At 32.6% G+C, this 18,988-nt stretch overlaps 2 protein-coding genes across 3 annotated transcripts; both read right to left on the bottom strand.

Moving 5' to 3' along the window:
- Window positions 1–443: 443 nt before the first annotated feature.
- On the bottom strand, window positions 444–6,631 carry LOC137836077 (metal transporter Nramp1-like). 2 transcript variants are annotated; one of them, XM_068644901.1, is made up of 15 exons: window positions 6,434–6,513; window positions 6,299–6,357; window positions 6,005–6,146; window positions 4,908–4,986; window positions 4,778–4,818; window positions 4,625–4,703; window positions 4,407–4,511; window positions 3,751–3,860; window positions 3,453–3,634; window positions 3,293–3,362; window positions 2,580–2,753; window positions 2,309–2,413; window positions 1,746–1,877; window positions 1,284–1,379; window positions 444–1,044 (listed from the first exon to the last, which is right to left on the bottom strand). In XM_068644901.1, the coding sequence occupies exons 3-15, from the start codon at window positions 6,122–6,124 to the stop codon at window positions 703–705; spliced, it is 1,635 nt and encodes a 544-aa protein (XP_068501002.1). In that variant the 5' UTR covers window positions 6,125–6,146; window positions 6,299–6,357; window positions 6,434–6,513; the 3' UTR covers window positions 444–702. The 2 variants fall into 2 exon arrangements, with proteins under 2 accessions (XP_068501002.1, XP_068501001.1); XM_068644900.1 differs by lacking the exon at window positions 6,299–6,357 and having other exon boundaries at window positions 6,434–6,631.
- Window positions 6,632–16,542: 9,911 nt separating this feature from the next.
- LOC137836076 (CBL-interacting serine/threonine-protein kinase 5-like) lies at window positions 16,543–18,595 on the bottom strand. The gene has a single exon (XM_068644899.1). It carries the CDS (start codon window positions 18,072–18,074, stop codon window positions 16,698–16,700), a length of 1,377 nt encoding a protein of 458 aa, XP_068501000.1. The 5' UTR covers window positions 18,075–18,595; the 3' UTR covers window positions 16,543–16,697.
- Between the last annotated feature and the right edge of the window lie 393 nt (window positions 18,596–18,988).

Raw genomic sequence — 18,988 nt, 5'->3', positions numbered from 1 at the left:
TTAAATCAAACAATTACTTATTTCTATCTATTTACCTTTCTTTCATTTACCTTTTTTCCTTCTCTTTTTCATTTCCTTTTACTAATGAAAGAAAATGATAATCAACATGAGTGGCCTTTACCAGTACTGATAGACCAATACAGAAGAGAGAGAGAGATTCTTGAGTTTGACATGAGGGTGATGGTGACACTGTTGACTGTTTTGATGTGAGAGTTGTGTACTTTTCAACTTTGAAATTTGCTGATTCAGGCTTCAGTAAATGCAAGAGCTTTGTATTTGTGGGTAATAAAACAGGGTTGAAAAATGAGACTTTGGAATCTTTGAGTTGGACTACAATACAGTAAAGTTAAATTTAATATATTCAAAAAAAAATTATTTAACAAGTTGATTAATAAAATTTAATATGTACAGTGTTAATGAAAAAAAAAATCTCTCTTACACAATTGTTTAATAACTCTTTTCATAACACATTACCCTTGATCAATGAGAAGAATGTGGAGAAAGGAGAAAAGCACCTCCTTCCACACAAGTTTCAAACCACAAGAAATAGGTATGAGATGAAAATCAAAAGGCTTAACAATTCTAATCAAGTGATACCTTAAGACAGTCTGATACTAGTGATTCTAGAGATTAACAGAATGATATTTATTTGTTTGTTTATCTAAGTCTATATTGCTATTCTACTCTACTGAGACATATTTGTCAGTCAAGATCAGCAGGAGTACTTCTTTGAGGCAATTGCATGCTTACTATGTCTTCTCTTGGAAGAGAATAGATTGATCCATTGCCTTGTTCATTTGTCATTTGTTGATTTTCTGATGCTGTTAGAGCCAAAAGGTGTGTAGCCTCTGTATTTTTGCGGATTACTAGGTACGTTATACCCGCCAAATATATCGCAATGCCTGAAAATCCTAACATCCCAAGAAGCACCTTAGCCACAATTTTTATGTGGCTTTGAAGAAGCAGCTTGATGAAGCCAGTTATCAAGTAGTATATGTTAATGACCATAATGAGGGAACCGATTATCCATGTAACAGCTGAAATCTGCAATATGTAAGGTAATGATTAATTCAGCCAAAATGCACAAGAGACAGTTTATTTTTAATTTTATAATTAGGATTTTCACCCTCCTCAAATTTTCCATGCTTGTTTCTCTATTTAATCAATCTCTCTTCATTCTTGTATGATGTGTGATGCCAGATGTGAATTTGTTAGTTTCTTTTATTATAGATCTTTTCACAACAATCTAGAACTGCAAATTTCATGTTATTAAAAAAAATTACCATGGTGGAGTTGACATGTGTCCCCATCTTAGTTTTGCAGCTTGTAAACTTGAGGAGTGGAACCAAAGCAAAAGGAAGTTCAAATGATAAGATCATCTGATCAGAAGAAAAAGAAGGGCTTCAGCACAAGCTATGACACCAACTTTTTTTACAGCAAAAATATGTGCAGGCATAAACAGCAAGAAATATAAAACAATGCCATGCAGACAATTTTTCATGCAGATCAAGTGGTGCATATGTAGCTGCATGTTACCATATTTGTTTCCCTACTTAATCCTTTTTGAACTAAGTTGAAACAAACAGAGCAGTTATGCATACCAGTGACCATTATGCAGTTGAGTTAAAAATATGTGAGAAATTTCCATGATTTTAGTATGACAATTTAAACAAAATATTGACTTCAATCCAAGCATATTCCCAAGTGACAAAATCAAAGAAAATTTGATCGAAATGATATCTTACGGATGCAATTATTATCAGCTTCCCAGCCCCCGCAGATCCACCAATGACTGCAACAATCAAGCTAGGAACTATGGCTAAGCAACGAGTTAACATATTCCGAATCCATGGCTCCAGTCGTAAATTAAGAAATCCCTGAAAGAAGAAATAATTCATGGGGAAATACAAAATCTAGAAACAGATAAAGATCACTAATGCTTCAAAATATGTAAGTGGACCACAGAAACACTAAGATAATTTTTAACCCAAAGGACCATTGGGAACAATTATTACTGCTATTAAAGGTCTTAAAGGATGTGGTAGGTTTATTGAACATTAAAATACCACAAAATTAGTGCATGACCCATCTATACTTAAATCTGATGAATTGTCATTTCGAACTTTTATCTTTAATAGAGAAGTAAATTACATTAAGATATGTGTAGATAACTATTTCTAAGAGCGATTTATTGCCATTTGCTAAGATCAACAGTGGTTTCTTTTCTTTCTAGTTAAGATGTAAACATGCTCTATCATCTTCTATGCAAAAAAAAAAAAAATGTAAGAAAATCCATAAAACAAACTACCTGCATGACATACTGCCCAGCATATGTTCCTGTTATGGTAGAACTTTGACCCGATGCAAGCAAAGCAATTCCAAACAGTTTTGAACTCCATTTCCCCAAGACATTCTGAGTATGGCACACATCAGATATATCAGCTATGATTTTACTAGCACCTTACAATGAATAACCATTATATATGAAGCTTAAGGATAGGGTACTTGGAGGAATCAATAACTAAACTTAGCACTACAATACACCCAAGGTAAGAAAGACATCTCCAGATTTCACATACTCTAAGTAGGAAGGAGGCTTCGTTCAGATCCAAATCCTGACAGCTCATCCGATCTTCTGCATTCAAATTCGAAGAATTGCAAACAGCGCCACTTACAGAAATAACAGAAACATTTATGAGGAAGGCCACCATGAGAGCGAAGGCACTTTCTATCATGTAAAACCTACAAGCCTCCTGTCGAAGGAAATAGTTGAATGAAACACAAGATACTGCTTTACCATAATCACACTTAATGCTTGGTTTTAACTTGGACCCTTTTGTCTGAACGTTTACAAGGTTAAAAACTAGACAGGACCTTCCAACAATAATTCAAATTCCAATAAGATTTGTTGTTTTAAACTATTATTGTCAAAGAGGATGAAATGGGAAAATTCAGTATTAATGAAAAAATAAACTTTGAAAGCTCAACGCAAAAGAAGAGAGGTGGAGAAAGAAGAGAATTTTTTCATATTTATCAACCAACTGAGGTATTAGAATCACATGGAAAAACCCATTGAAAGAAGTAGAATAAGGTAATAAGGGTCCAACAATTAAAAAGAGAAACATTATTGTTGAAAATTTTACTACATCTTAAACATCAACCACATCGATAAAGAAACTGGTCTGCAAGGCAGTATCCAGAGGCAAACAACACTGAGATATTACTTGGATCAGAGATAAATCTTTAAAGGGGAAAAATTGAAGCATGCATGCAAAAATAAAGTTGTTTTTACATTGATTCCTCGAACCGATCGTGGTATTTTCCTAGACAGCACCAGTGCTGAGTGCAGGAAGAGATTGTGCCTGAGGAAAATTCATAAAGAAGCATGTCATGAAATTATATTTTAAAAGAAAAGAAAAATCAAATGGTTGAATAAGACATGAAGAACCCACGGCATAACCATAGCTCCAAGGAGTGAAATTGCAAGACCAGTTGCACCATTTCCTTTTAGTTCTGGCACAAATAGACCCTTTATAACTTCTTTAGCATCAGGCTTTGCATATCCAAGCTCAGCCATAAAACATGCAGCAATTGTAAATACAAGAAATGCAATCAAGAATTCGAGTTTCCTAACCTGTCCAACAACAATACAAAAAAGGCTCGTATTGTTTTTACATAGATAGTACCTAATATAACATGCAATGACAACCATGTTTTTTTCCAGGATAAAAGCAGAATATGGTAAACTACCCCATATTGCTGTAATGCTAAGAGGATCAGTGTGCTGAGTCCTGTCAGAAGAACACCAATCCAAACGGGTATGTTGAAGAGCATGTTCAGTGCAAAGGCTGTCCCAATTACTGCACGTGTACAATAAAAAATTCATGGTAAAGATGAATAAGATAAAGAAAAGGCAGAAAAAAAAATTGTATGGTTTGTTTTAAAAACTAGATAATTTGCCAGTTTGACTTTCACTCTTTCCTCGAGTAGAATTTCTAGTATCCTGACCAGCATTTATTTTTTAATGCACTGTTTGCAGCTCAAACGAGAGGAGGAAAGAAATGGAATGTGATATTGCATCACTTCCTTTGACTATAAAACTTCACTGGTCTTGATTTAGTGAGTCAATTTAGTTAACAGTGAACTCATTGAATATTTGAATATAAAACTTATAGTCACTTCCTTTGACTATAAAACTTCACTGGTCTTGATTTAGTGAGTCAATTTAGTTAACAGTGAACTCTTTGAATATTTGAATCTATATAATATCTTGGTTATTAAATATGTTTTGATCACTGCACTCCAATTACCATCCTAAGTACAAATAAATCCAAAAAATCCCCATACTATTTACATGGATAAATAAAATAATGAAACAATTCCAAATGCACAATTCATCTCAATACCTTCAGGAATGTCACAGGCCACTATAGCAATTTCAGCAATAATCCAAAGGATGAAGTTGGGCACCCGGGGATATTCAGTTCTACAATGCTCTGCTAAGTGTTTTCCTGAAAACAGCAAAATAAATTGAAGGAATCCAGAACAAAAAAACTAAAATTTACAACTCGCATACATTCCAAATTTATTCAATAGAAATAAACTTGATTATCAAATCAAGTACCAGTGACCACCCCAAGATTGGCTGCCATTGATTGAATTACAAGAGCAGCACATGATGCCACCAATATGATCCAAAGTAACTGAAAAAAAAAACAACAAAAGTGTAAAAGAGATGAAGGAAGGATTGACTATCACAAGAAATGTCTCAAAGCACCTCATATTTATATTGTGCCCCAGCCTGAAGATCCGTCTCAACTGCAAGTTATTAAAAGAATACCGTAAGTATACCGTGACATAAGTTTTTCCTTCATTACAGAAGAAAATTAAGAATAGTGTGATCTTACAGTTCCCTGGGTCTATGTATGCAATGGATACAAGAAACCCAGGCCCCATGTAGGCAAATAAATTTTTCCAGCTTCTCTTCTGCAAAATAGAAGCTTGCATGAATGGTGATTATCAAGTACACAACACTTATAAGATGAAGTATATGTATTAATGCAGTACACTCCACAACCAAAGGACTTTGGTTGCACCATCATTTAACTCTGCAATTAAACAAAATGCTAAAAAATACAGTTTTGTGAAGGGTTGTTTTTAACCAACTAAAAGTGTAAGTTTTATCATTGGAAAGAAAACATTTATCACCTTGGAAACACTAACGTAAAATACGTGCTTTCTTCTCAACAAAAAACCTTACATTTTTAGTTGCTTAAAATCATCTCCAGAGACTGGTGTCAACAAAATCATACAAGAAATAAATAAAACACATGAAAAATTAAAGGTTAAAGAAAAAGAATCATTGGTTAGAATCCATAATCCAGATATTCTTTTCATTTCATAAAGTGTCAAATGAAAAATGATATTGTCCCAAGGCAGGTGGTTGGATGGGGATGTTCTTCAATTCATATCAGTCTATCCCCTCTATTTTGTTTTCCGTTTCATAAGCCAAATCAAATGCTACACAGATTGAATACAAAGCAGCTATTAACATAGTGTCATGAACTGGTAATAGATTTCTCTACCCAGAGAAAATAATAGCTTTTTGTCACTAATTGAAAACTCTAACACGCATTTTACCATACACTCCAGCCCGTTCACGCGAATACTCAAAAACCAATAGTACTGTAATTCATACGTGACATGACCAAACAACAAACAAAACCCTGAAAATACTCATCAGTCATCTCAAACACATGTTAACAGACCAAAAATTTCGGTCACTTGTTATCTCTTTCAATTCTCCACGACACTTTTCAATTTCAGGTACGACATCATGGTTTGGCAGAGAAACAAAAATGACTTACCCATATAACTAATTTTCAATCTTAAACATAGGTGGGAAGGTAAAAGTAATGATCGTACCATGCATGCAATACTGACTAAAAACTGAATACATAATTGAAAAAAAATGAAGGGATATTCAATGAGAGCCGAAACTCACATCAGGCACAACAATTTGATTAGTCTCTGAGTTCTCAATGAGTGGCGCATTGGAAAAGCTTCGGTTGCCAGTGCTCGAAATGAATTGTGGCTGTCCGGAACCAGAACCTGTGACAGCCATGTTATCTGTTTCCTTTTCGCTTCTGCAAACAGAAAACGAAGGCAAATATGTCAGTAAGACAAAGTCACACAAATGGGATCCAATCAAAACGAATCTTCAATCTCATGGTCCTTAGTTTGGGGCAAGACGTAGTGAAAAACCACCCCAGTTGTAGATTAAGATAAAAAAAACAACCTTTGTGAAGAAAAATTAATTTAGATGAAGAGGGTGCAGAAGTGAACTCTTGAGTTGCACTGCAACAGAAGAAAAGTGAAAGATTTAAAATTTTCATTTTTGAAGGAAAGAAGAGAGAAGAGAGAGATTGCGTACGAAAGAGGAGGAAAAATGAAACTGCGCAGCCCAATACAACACAACACAGCAGTGAATGTCCCTTCGATTTTATAGTATCATCTTATTTTTCTTTTGGCACCTCCACCCAACTATATTATTACAGGTTCTATCATATAGTAAAAACTATATCTATATATATAAATATCATTTTCATTATTTTAACAATGGAGAGAAAATGAGTGAAATAAGTACAAAAATGAAACCTTTAACATGGACAGTGGAAGGTGTGGTGAGGAACCATCGTGTCTGTTCTGCAGTGGAGAAAAAAGCAGGCGAAGACACGTTGCCACGTAAGATCAAAAGTTTCTTCTTGGGACCGACAAAGATGTAGCAGTTAATACATTATATTATGTTCCACTTATTGTTTTTACGTTTTGTTTTGACTTCTGCAGTTCGAAGAATAAGATTATTAATTTATTATTTTTCCATGAAAATGTTAGAGACTATCATGATATTGATACTATAGAGATATTAGTTACGTGTCTAATTCAAAAAGTATTTATTGAGTTTTAGATAATTTTAATACGATTCAAACACAATTTTAAAACTGAAAAATACATTAATTTTTTAAAAATTTAAATTTATTGTATAAATTTTATTATGATTACAAAAATAGAAACAAATTCTTCTTTTTGAATCCATTATGGAAAACATTTTATGTTAAAAAAATTGAAATATAGTTATACACATAAATATTTATTGTCAATTTATATATTTTAAAATTATATAATATATAGATTTGTGTTCCGTATCCTACATTTTAGAAATTATATATATATATCTCTATGTCACTATCCGTATCGTTTCTAAAATTATACATATCTCTATGTCAGTATCGTATTGTTTTCCTGTGTTGTACTCTCTCTCTGGGGCCCGTTTGGATTGTGCTAAAGGGACATGTCCACCATAACTGATTGAACAATGGCCCTTACTTTATAAAGTTTGAAATCAGTGAGAATGGAATGGGCCCATAACGCATGCTTCACGGTTGTGGGCTAAAGACTGATCCATTCCCAGAACATTCTTTCTTTTCCACCCAATCTCCAGTTTTGACCCCCAAACAACAGCCCAAAATAGTTTTCTCTTTCCACCACAAACACAAGAATATCTTTTATTCTTTTCCAATATTTTATCTATTAAGCAATTAATTACAATTTAAATGCATATAATTCGATTTTTTATATTTCATATTGTTATATTTTGTTATTACTGGACAACATTAATAGAAAATAAAAAAATGTGCGACGAATCAAGTAATATATTATAAATTCGATAAATATATGATAAATTATATAATATTGTTTTATTAAAAATACTTTTAGATACTATTCCACAAACGAATTAGTGCACTATTATAAACATTGTTATAGAATAATAAGATACGTTTTTATCAATATATTATTCAATTTTATACAAATTACTTACTTTCTTTTATAGGATTTAAGGTGTCAAAAAGAGTGGTGTTGGTCTGAGAGATAAGCCTGCAATTGTTCTATTAATATTCTCACGTTAAAAGAGGTTTATTATAAATATTAAAAAAGATGTTGGAGGAAAAACGATCCAAACAATTGTCAATAGAGAAAACTTGAGAATGGAATCCAATATTGAGATTGAAATGAATACATATTTATTCCCTAATTCCACATATAGTTTCTAGAGTCTTAGGTCTATGGATTCTCCATCAAAACATATTCAACTTTATCATTTTAAGCGCAGATTTTTTCTTTTTTTTTTATTGGTGAGTATTCAAAGATAGGTTGTGCACTAAATCTTAGAAAAAGATGTTGAATGTTGTGAGGAGTTATTATGCATATGTGTAGGAGTGTGATTAATGAATCACTAGATATGTTACATGTAATTTAATACGTGTGAAAGAAATGTTATGTTTGGTCTATTTACATAGGTTATTAATTGTATAATTAATGGACTTTTTTTTTATCAATTTAATAGATAATAGTCACTACCTCAAACATCTTCAATGGTTATTCATGTAAAATATCAATGTTTCATTTTTTGAATAACAGGGAAAACATTGGATAAACACCCTAACTATGGAGGGATGGGTTTAGGGTTTAAAGAACCATGAGTTGAATCCAACTCCACACCAGTGTCTTAAATCACTTGTAACACCAACATTTTCAGAAAGAGAGGAAGAGAGTGTTGGAAACTATGACCAATGAATCATAGTAATTGATTCATTGAATATATTCAATAATACACATTTCAAAGTCTTTTAATTATAACTCTTTTGAAAACTATGAAATTCGACCTAGAAAGATAAAAATAATTTTTCAAGATATCTTGAAAATGTAACAAATATTAACTATTCATTATCTCTTTATGAGAAAGTCTTTTTAACCTTCTTTATATAAAGGAAACTTGTAAGAAATAGATACAAGTAAAGGAGATGCTAGAGAGATTTTGTATTCTATCCTTGTTTAACTGAAATTAAATGTTATCCTCACATATTAAAATAAACAAATGTTGTAATCATACTTTCATAGTGAAAACAGTTTCTAAATTAGGTTATGTGGATTTTACTTCTTAAGTTGAAGAGATGTTCTTACGTTATAATTTTCGGTGTCTTTCTCACATGCTTCAATAATGTAATGGTTATTGAAGAATATTTTTTTAATTATTATTATTATTATTATTATATTATAGCTAACTGAAAAAGAACCATTTGTGATGCACAAACAATGCTCCCTTTTACATGGAGTGTGTCTCTTTGATTATAAAGGAATGGAAAGGAAAATTACTCAAACAAAAAAAAGTTGGGAAGAAAGAAACAAAAAACTAAGTGACAACTTTAATAGTTTTCTTTCTGTCTTGTAAAAAAAATGCTTTTATTTCATTAATTAATCATGCTAACTCTGAAAAAATATGATTTTAAATTTGACGTAAAATATTATAAAAAAAACTTATGAATATTGAAAACATCAATGAAAGCTTTACAAGTATATACAACTAATTCAAGAAAAAATAACAAATAATTAAACTTTTATACAGCCAAATAAAGAACATAACTTAAAGTTAATATAAAAAGCAAATGTTAACATAAACAAAATTTAAGTTTTTTTTGTTATTAAGTAATACATAAAGAAGGAGAAAGACCTGTGTTTTTTTTTCTAGCATAATAAATGTATTTAATTAGCATAATATCATGAAACAAAAGGACATTATCTATATTAATGTTACTATCACTCCTCACACCATCATCACTTAAACCACCAATAGATTAAAGAAAATCTCACATCTCACATATGAGACATGTTTGGTAGTGCATCATCTCAATATACATATAATTGTTGTTTTCTTCATTTGTAGTTGAATTTGAATTGCCAACTATCACCGTATGATTAATGAATATGTCTAGGTATATTCTCTGCTACTAAAAATCTTCAATAGAATTAGGGCAAGTCTGATATTGTATATAAAGATATCTTTTATTAATATTTATATTTAAATATATTAATATCGTATCAGTGTGTAAATTAAAGGATTTCGAATAATCAATCTTAAATAGAAAACAACATTTATTATTGAATTAAATCAATAATAAAACCACATGCTGGGAGAAAGAGAAGAGCATTACCATATATAAGGAAAAAAAAACAACTCACATAACACAAAAGACAGAGAGTACTTTCAACTCATATTTTACACTATACTTATTATATGTTATGTTCTTAATAATTTAAGCGTCGAAAGATCTTCTACGTGTGGAGTCCCTTCATTTTCTTAAAATTCATAAAACTAACAAAGATATAATCAGTGTCGATCTCAAAATTTAACCAACCTCAACTTAATGTTTTAGTAGATATAGAGAAAACTCTAATAACAAATCTTCTACACTCATCTTTTTCTCTCCATATACTTATCTTGTACTCAATATTTTCAGTCATGCAAAATCAATACACAATTCTAGTCTATCTTCTTCACTTTTTGATTTATTTTAACTTATATGTATGCAACGACAAAAAAAAAAACCATGGATATTAAACGGTGTACGTCTTGAAGCTGTGAAGCAAACAAAAAAGATAATGGAGAATTTGAAAACAAATTTTGTTGGTGTAAGTACATCATCTTAAATGTCAAGTTGGCCATGGATGGAACCAAAAATATCTTTTTTTCCTTCTTCACTTTCACTGTATTTGTCGTTTTCCAAGCTTCTAAAATTAAACTAAACGCTGTTTATGCATTATTAATCACAACTTTATTAAGTACATTTATATAAAAATAAATAATTTTTTTTCTAAATACAAAAAATTATGTTGGTCTATATATGCAGACTTTAAGATCTAGTGTAGAAAAATATTCTAATTATATTTTTAGACATTTTAATTCTATTTTTAAAAAAATATCGTAATTATTCATAACAAGAAATTTGTTGTATTAAAATTATCTATATTCGTTCAAACAAAAAAATAGTCATAAATGTAGTGAAATTCATATAAAAAGTAAAATTAAAACATCACACAAATATAAATCATTAAGGTGCAGGGAGAATTTGTCTCACTAAAAATATTTCTTACTATTATAAGTAACACTTATAAAATGTATCCGACTAAAATTTGAGGCTTGGATTTTGAAGAAAAACAGTGAAAATATTTTATAAAAAAAATATAATTTATAATTAATAGAAAAAAATCTTTCTTTTAATTATTTTTTTGATGAACACGAATTTTTACTAATTTAACATTTAAGTAACTTTAAGTAACTGTTATTTTATCATATAGAAAGGATTCTCATTTTTAATTGTTCTTTTAGTATATGCAACTCAAATTACTATTCACACTAAAAAAACATATAAGATTTTTTATAAATATTTCAATTTATATCTAAAAACATATAAATATATATCAGTTCCATTTAATTTCTCTAATTTTCACTAATTTGAATATAAAATAAAATAAAATTGTACGTATAAATCCTTCTCAACCTTCATTAACAATTGAACAAAGAACTTAATTTTGGAAGATATAATATGGGTGTGTTAGAAATATCATTTTTCCAAGTTGAAAAGAGCGGTGCCCTTTCTTGCTTTCTCTTAATAACATAAACTATGAATTGTTCATTATCTCTACCAATTTTTATATTTAAAGTTAATTATATATATAGTACCATTTGATCATGATTGAATTGAAAATATCACTTACAAAATTGTTATAATCTTTTAAGATATATATGAGTTGATGTATGACTAACAAAATTGTTATAATCTTTTAAGATATATATGACTTATGAGACTTTAATACTAGCTCTCTCTTTTATTACAAACAACATCTATCAACAACTATTAACACATTATAATCCTATTATTTTCTTATAAAATAAAAAAATGTAGTATTTTTACTATGATTCATCGAATATTGAATGACGGATGACCTTACGATTCACTTAAATCCAAACAAAATTCTTAAATATCATTTAATCAGTATTAAACCAGTTTATCTACAAAATATAATTAAGGTGTAATTGGGTCTTCTTTAAGTCTTACGAGTGGATCCATGACAACAAAGATCTAACCAAAAGATATAAATAGTAAAGACAGTCACGTGTCACGTGTAACTTTTTCAACTCTCACACCTGCAGATCCTACTCGGACTATCTTGAACGTCAAAGTATATTTATAGGTTCCCTCAGTCATTCAGCAGAAGCGAAAGGATTGAGACTGAAAGACCATTTAACTTGAAGACTAAGACCGAAAGAAGAAGATAAGAAAGTCACTACTGGAGGACTCCAACCACGTAAGAACAATATTATTTACAAGTAAATTCTTCACAATGGCAAAGCCTTGTAGTACCCTCTTAACACGTAATCAAAAGAGTCACAAAAGAGTCACAAGGAAGACTTAATGCAGCGAGGTGCGAACATAAAAAGAAAAGCATTAATGATAGCCTAATTATACATGAATTAGTGGGATCACGTTACGTCAGAACTTGCATCCACCAACCAATATTGGTATGTATGCATGGAATAAGCTAGAAAGGCGAACAACAGCATGTCCGTACAAAACGCTAGATCGCAATATGAAGAGGTCTTTGTTAGTTCTAGTTTGTTGCGGAGCCTTTAGTTTTCAGTTTCGATAAGTCCTTATTAGTAGGAAAACTAGTTATCTTTAATTTGTTCTTTTTAGCTTTTTATCTTTAGCTATTTTCTTGTAATATGTTATCTTGTAAAGGCTATATAATGCCAGTTTGAGATTGAATAAGATATTGAGATCAGTTTGCTAACAAATTTACTTGTAGCAGCAATTCTATTTTTACAAATTGATTCTACACAATAGAGGAAATGGCAAAATGGAGATAGTGGAGGGGGTAAGAAAGTGGTGTGTATAATTGGGCTGAAAAGCTGTGTGATATCTTAAGGAATACACGGATAAGGGATAAATGAACAGTGCAACTTGGGTGAAAAGAGAAATGATACACGGAAAACCTTGCTCCACTGTACAACCGTATTTCTATACTTAAAATTTCAAATTTTACATGAAATGACAAAAATATCCTTTATTATATCATTAATAAGAAGTTGTATAATAGAGCAAGATCTCATCATATCATCTTAATTTAGGTTTTTCCAGATATTTTGTGGTGTACATATAAATCCTTCTCAGCCTTCATTAACAATTGAACAATAAACTTAATTTTGGAAGATATAATCTGGGTGTGTTAGAAATATCATTTTTCCAAGTTGAGAAGAGTCGTACTCTTTCTTGCTTTCTCTTAATAATATAAACTATTTTCTGTTTGATTATCTCTACCAATTTTTATATTTTAAGTTAATTATATATATTGTACCATTTGATCACGATTGAATTGAAAATATCACTAACAAAAATGTTATAATCTTTTAAGATATATATATATATATATATATATATATATGTGATGAGACTCTAATTGAAGGTAAGTATAATTCTATATAATATATACTATACTTATGTTTTTATTAACTTCATTGTCGAAGTTTTGTCAACAGATTGAATTTTCTTTATCGTAAAACTATCTATTAAAATTCTCAAAAGATTGATCAGCAACATTTTCTCCAAGATCTAACTTCTAATTTTAGCGAGAACATTGTTAACATATTTAATTTTCTATTTTAAATTATTTAGCTTTGTTTGTTTGGCCCAACTTTCCTTTTCTGTTTCAGCTAGGTTTTAATCTTTCTCTTATATATACACCATGTATTTTACTCTTTAATATACAAGTGAATAAAAGTTTATTTTATATTTAGTTTTCTCTTACAATTAGGGTTTATCAAAACCTTTTTTTCTCCATTACGATTGCGTACGCTACATTAAAGCATCACATCAGGCAAGGAATATTCATCTTCATTTACTGTAATATGGTATCAGAGTCATTTAAAGTCTATCCTATCGAGTGTTTGTTGGGCCTATCGTGTCACCCGCTATCAAGCCGCTATCGGACCACCCATAATATATAGTCCCACACACGAGTTGGCAATCTCGGTGTGAGGGGGTGTGTTGGAGATCTCACATCGACCAGAGATTAGAGTCTTTCATTGTATATAAGTGGGTGCAAACCTCAACCCTATGAGCCGGTTTTATGGGGTTGAGTTAGGCTTAAAGTCCACTTCGTAACATGGTATCAGAGAAGAGCTCTGTTGAGCTCTGTTGCGCTTCTCTCTGATTTTCATGTCCCTCTTTGTTGTTCTTGGTTTTTTTTTTCTTTCTTTAAAACCTTGTAGGCGATGGCTGATGAAAATTCCACACCGGCTTCCTCTTCAAATGGAAACCCTACACCGATGCCCCTTTTGGAACAGCCCATGAACAACTTAGTACACTCTGTTTCAATCCCTATTAGGCAAAGCATTGTTTGGATGGACATAGCCTTTGACATCTGGAATGATTTAAAAGTTAGATATTCACAAGGGATTTATCTCGCATTTCTGATTTGCAATTTGAGGCTATTTCTTTAAACCAGGGGATATGTCTGTCACTGGATATTCCATCTACTTAGGAGACTCCCTAATATCATGGAAATCAAAAAAGCAGTCAACTATCTCCCGCAGCTCCTCTGAAGCCGAGTATAGAGTACTTGTCACCACCACATGTGAGCTACAATGGTGGTCTTACCTCCTTCAGGATTTACATCTTCCTCTCTCCCAGCCTGCAACCCAGTATTGTGACAACAAATCTGCCCTTCAAATAGCTTTCAATCAAGTTTTTCATGAACGAACCAAGCACATCGAAATTGATTGCCACCTAGTTCGTGAAAAACTTAACTTTGGTCTCCTCAAACTGCTGCCCATTACTTCTGCAATGCAAGTTGCTGACATATTCACCAAGCCCCTTGTTTCCGCACAATTCTCTACTCTCAAATCCAAGCTGGGTCTGACAAATATCTATTCCCCAGCTTGAGGGGTTAACATATTTAATTTTCTATTTTAAATTATTGGGCTTTGTTTGCTTGGCCCAACTTTACTTTTTTGTTTCAGCTAGGTCTTAATCTTTCTCTTATATGTACACCATGTATTTTACTCTTTAATATACAAGTGAATAAAAGTTTATTTTATATTTAATTTTCTTTACAATTAGGTTTATCAAAACCTTTTTTTCTCCATTACGATTACGTGCACACTACATTAAAGCATCACATCATGCAAGGAATATCATCTTCATTTACTCATTTACTGTAATAAACATATATAAAAAAATTAAAGTAAAAATTAACAGCATCTAATTAAATGTGCTGTAAATTAGTGGGAATTATGAACCAAAAGGTAGTTGGAAAGTAGGTCAAATTTTGTATCCAAACAGGGTAGCCATTGAAATTGGAAATTGATATGCTATCTCTTAGTAGTTGTGATGAACATGAATGAGGCACACTATTTGTTTTGAAGAGAAAAATATAAATATTTTATATTTTTTTATGTTGGAGAATTATCCAGATAATGTTCAACAGTAGACAGACATAACAGAGACAATGAATTGCCTCCTCAGTCACTACTTTCTCCTTCTATTTATATATTTATTTTTCCCGATAAAACCTAAATTTGTGTGGAACATCGCAACCTCATACATTAAATCGTGTTTACCTTTGATAGACAGCAGAATACGACCCTTGTTTTACCCTTTCTTAACAAACATTTATTTATTTAGGCTGCGATTCGATTAGACGTGAGAGATCTCAAAGGAGAAAAAAAAACTCATTTATTTATTCAATTTTTCATGGTGTTTGTCTTTTAGGACTTATGTATTTTTACCTTTTTATTTTTATTTTTTTTATTTAGTATCATTTTAAAAGTTAAAAAAAATTAATAACGTTAATTTTAAATATATTAAAAATAAATATTTTTAATATTTAAAATAATTATTAATAAATAAATAAATAATTTTTAAAAAAAATAAATTAAAAATATTTAGTTTAATTTCTTATTTTAAGTGAATAAAATAAAAAATTAAACCTACAACAACATAAAAGTTGAATTTATAAACACGATTTTAATATATCAAGAGAATAACACGATCGAAAAAAATATTCATTGTCAAATATCAAGAGAACATATTCCAACATTACTGAATGTTCTATTTCTCATCATTAATTATGTTTAATTTACCATTGTAAAAAAATATTAAATAAATAATTATCTCTCATTTTTTTTTATGTTTAATATATACTTATTTAATATTCTTTTACTTCTCTTATTTTTATCTTATTTAGATTTATTTTTATTTTTTATCTTTATTTTATTTTGTCCAACATTTATTTTATTTTTCTGTCCTTCTTTATTTATTTATTTTTTATTTTTATTGTTGTTTTTATTTTTTATATTTATTTAACATTTGTATTAATTTTTTTATTTTAGAATTACTAATTAATACTAATACTAATTGACTTTAGTTTCTATTAATTAATATTAATTAACTTTAATTTCTACTAATTAATATTAATTAACTTTAGTTTTTTTATAATTGATTATATCATCAATAATACTAAAAATAAATATTAAAGAAGAAACATGACTTTAATTATCTGAATAAAGTGATTATATTAATGTGGATTCCAAAAATGGCAGAAGCGTGAAGTAAAATTGACAGAGAGATGCATGAGAAAGAGGGAGAAAAGAAGTTGAAGTTTCTGATTCATCCCAAACTCCAAATACTTGTTTATCTGTTACATGCTGCTACTCATAAATCTAACATAACAGAAACAACTATCATAATTCACCATCTTTTCAATGGAATCATCAAACAAAATAATAAGAACAATCATAATCACTGCTGGGAATGGGAATTGCAGTCTCCTTGCCAACTCCAAACAATGTCTTTCAGTGAAGGCCTCACCTCTTCCTCACACAGCTTTATGTATTCAAGAGTGTCTCCGGCTGACTTCCAGAACTCCACCACCGCAACCTCCGGCGCCACCTCGAACACCTCCACTGTCATCCCCACCTTCCCCTTCCTCCCTTCCGTCTCCCCCTGCATCCTCACCGTGAACTCCTTCTTCCCCGTCACCCTAAACTTCAGCTTCTTCGCCACCGCCTCCACCTTCGCCATCACCGTCGACGCCGAGTGCTTCGATATGAACATCGACGGCGACCGCTTCCTCGTCTCGAACAAATTCCGAAGATCAAACCCGTGCGACAACGAGGATATTATCTCAAATGCATTGTAAGACGGACGAGCCGGCGCCACTTCCCCACGATCGTTGTTGCTGCCGTTGCCATCTTCGCTACCATCTTCCTCCCCGTTGAAGTCGATGTTATCCTCCAGAGCCGTCTCCTTCATGGAGAACGCAATGGGGCGCAGGAACCCTACTTGGAACCAGGGATCCTTCATGATGTCAGCGATGGAATACCTCTTCTGTGGGTCCACAACCAGCAAATTCGAGATCAAGCGTTTGGCCCCCGGTGAAATCCATTCCGGGAATGCATAATCAGCTTTGAAAGACTTGCTGTAGATCCTCATCACATTCTCACCCTGAAAGGGCAAATACCCCGAAAGCAGAGCGAAGAGGATCACCCCACACGACCATATATCAGCCTTCGACCCGTCGTAGCCCTTCTTCTTCAGAACCTCCGGCGCCACGTAGGCCGGCGTGCCGCACGGCGTGACGAGCATCCCGTCGGATCGGCGCTGGTCCGGCAGCGCCGACAGGCCGAAGTCCGAGACTTTGAGGTCCTCGTTCTCGTCGAGGAGAAGATTTTCCGGCTTCAGATCACGGTGGGTGACGCCGCGGCTGTGGCAGAAGTCGACGGCGCTGATGAGCTGTTGGAAGTACTTCCGGGCGATGTTTTCCTTCATCTTTCCCTTGGCCACCTTGGCGAAGAGTTCTCCTCCCTTGACGTACTCCACGACCATGAAGATTTTTGCTTTGTTGGCCATGACCTCCGTGAGCTGCACGATGTGGGGGTGGCGCACCAGGCGCATGACGGAGACCTCGCGTTTGATCTGTTTCACCAGCTTATCCTTCTGGAGCCTCTCTTTCTTGATGACCTTCACGGCCACGCTCTCGTTGGTGCTGAGGTTTCTCCCGTGGTAGACTTTGGCGAAGTTCCCCTGCCCCAGGATCTTCCCTATCTCGTACTTGTTGAACAGGATGTTCCTGCTGCTACCCGTGCCCGTTCCCGTGCCGTTGGATCCGCGATCCATCTTGGCGGCGGGTTTGTTGACTGAACCAGTGTCTGCGCTAACGCTATTAGTGGTTTAGGTATCTACCTTCTCTAGGGGGGGTCAATTGTAGGCTTCGAATTGGGATTGGTGGAGGTGGGAGAGACCCAGATCGAAGGGCTTCACCCTTATGATGAAGAGGGTGTCGAACGGACACACCACGCTCTGGAGAAAGGATTTGGAAGGGTTGAAAATCTTCATGGTTGCATGCAGGGGAGGAGGAGGAGGAAACAGAGTGTGGTTAGATTTATGTTTGAGACCCGATTGGGGGAACAATCCCGAACTGAAAGAAGGGTGTAAAAGCAGAATAAATAAGATATCGTAAAGGGTGGAAGACGGTGGAGGAGGGCGGAGAACGCGGGTATCACGGTGAAACAGAAAGATTGTGTTTTTTGTTTGAGGTTTGTGTGTTTGTGTTGTGTGGTGGTGGTGGTGGGAGAGAAGAGAAGAATGCGGTTTTATGAGGATCAGAACACCACAAAATATCTGGAAAAACCTAAATTAAGATAAACGAAAACAACTGGACCCATGTGGGACCAAAATACCCACTGTTTTACTTCCTTTCTTCAAAATTCATTGCTTTTTTTCCTTTCACTTTTTCTAACCCATATGAAAAATAATTGTTTTGAAATATTAAAAATATGATAAAAAAAGAGTAAAATATTTGACAGATATGATATGATAAAAAAAAAGGAAAATGGTATTAATGAAGATAATAAATAATAAATGGAAGAAATAAAAATTAGGAAAGGAGGGAAATGGAGAGAGATAAGAATGAGGATGATTGGAGGTGAATGATGGTGGTGACGTGGATGTGAGTCGAATACAGCTGGCTATGTATCTGTTTGTGGTTTCTGTAAGGTTTGACCAAACAAATACCTTTTTTATTCATGCCA

Source organism: Phaseolus vulgaris, chromosome 5 (assembly GCF_000499845.2).
Source record: "Phaseolus vulgaris cultivar G19833 chromosome 5, P. vulgaris v2.0, whole genome shotgun sequence".
Classification (NCBI taxonomy): domain Eukaryota; kingdom Viridiplantae; phylum Streptophyta; class Magnoliopsida; order Fabales; family Fabaceae; genus Phaseolus; species Phaseolus vulgaris.
The sequence above is the reverse complement of the archived record's forward strand: the minus strand, read 5'-3'. Positions and strand labels throughout refer to the sequence as shown.

What these genes read in the sequence shown, in the direction of transcription:
- LOC137836077 (XM_068644900.1), bottom strand. Translation starts at nt 6,124, where the DNA reads ATGGCTGTCACAGGTTCTGGTTCCGGACAGCCACAATTCATTTCGAGC. An exon ending in TAGCATTACAGCAATATGGG is followed by an intron (nt 3,635 to 3,750) that starts GTAGTTTACCAT and finishes GTTGTTGGACAG; the next exon opens with GTTAGGAAACTCGAATTCTT. An exon ending in AAGCCTCCTTCCTACTTAGA is followed by an intron (nt 2,414 to 2,579) that starts GTATGTGAAATC and finishes TGCCATACTCAG; the next exon opens with AATGTCTTGGGGAAATGGAG.
- LOC137836076 (XM_068644899.1), bottom strand. Translation starts at nt 18,074, where the DNA reads ATGGATCGCGGATCCAACGGCACGGGAACGGGCACGGGTAGCAGCAGG.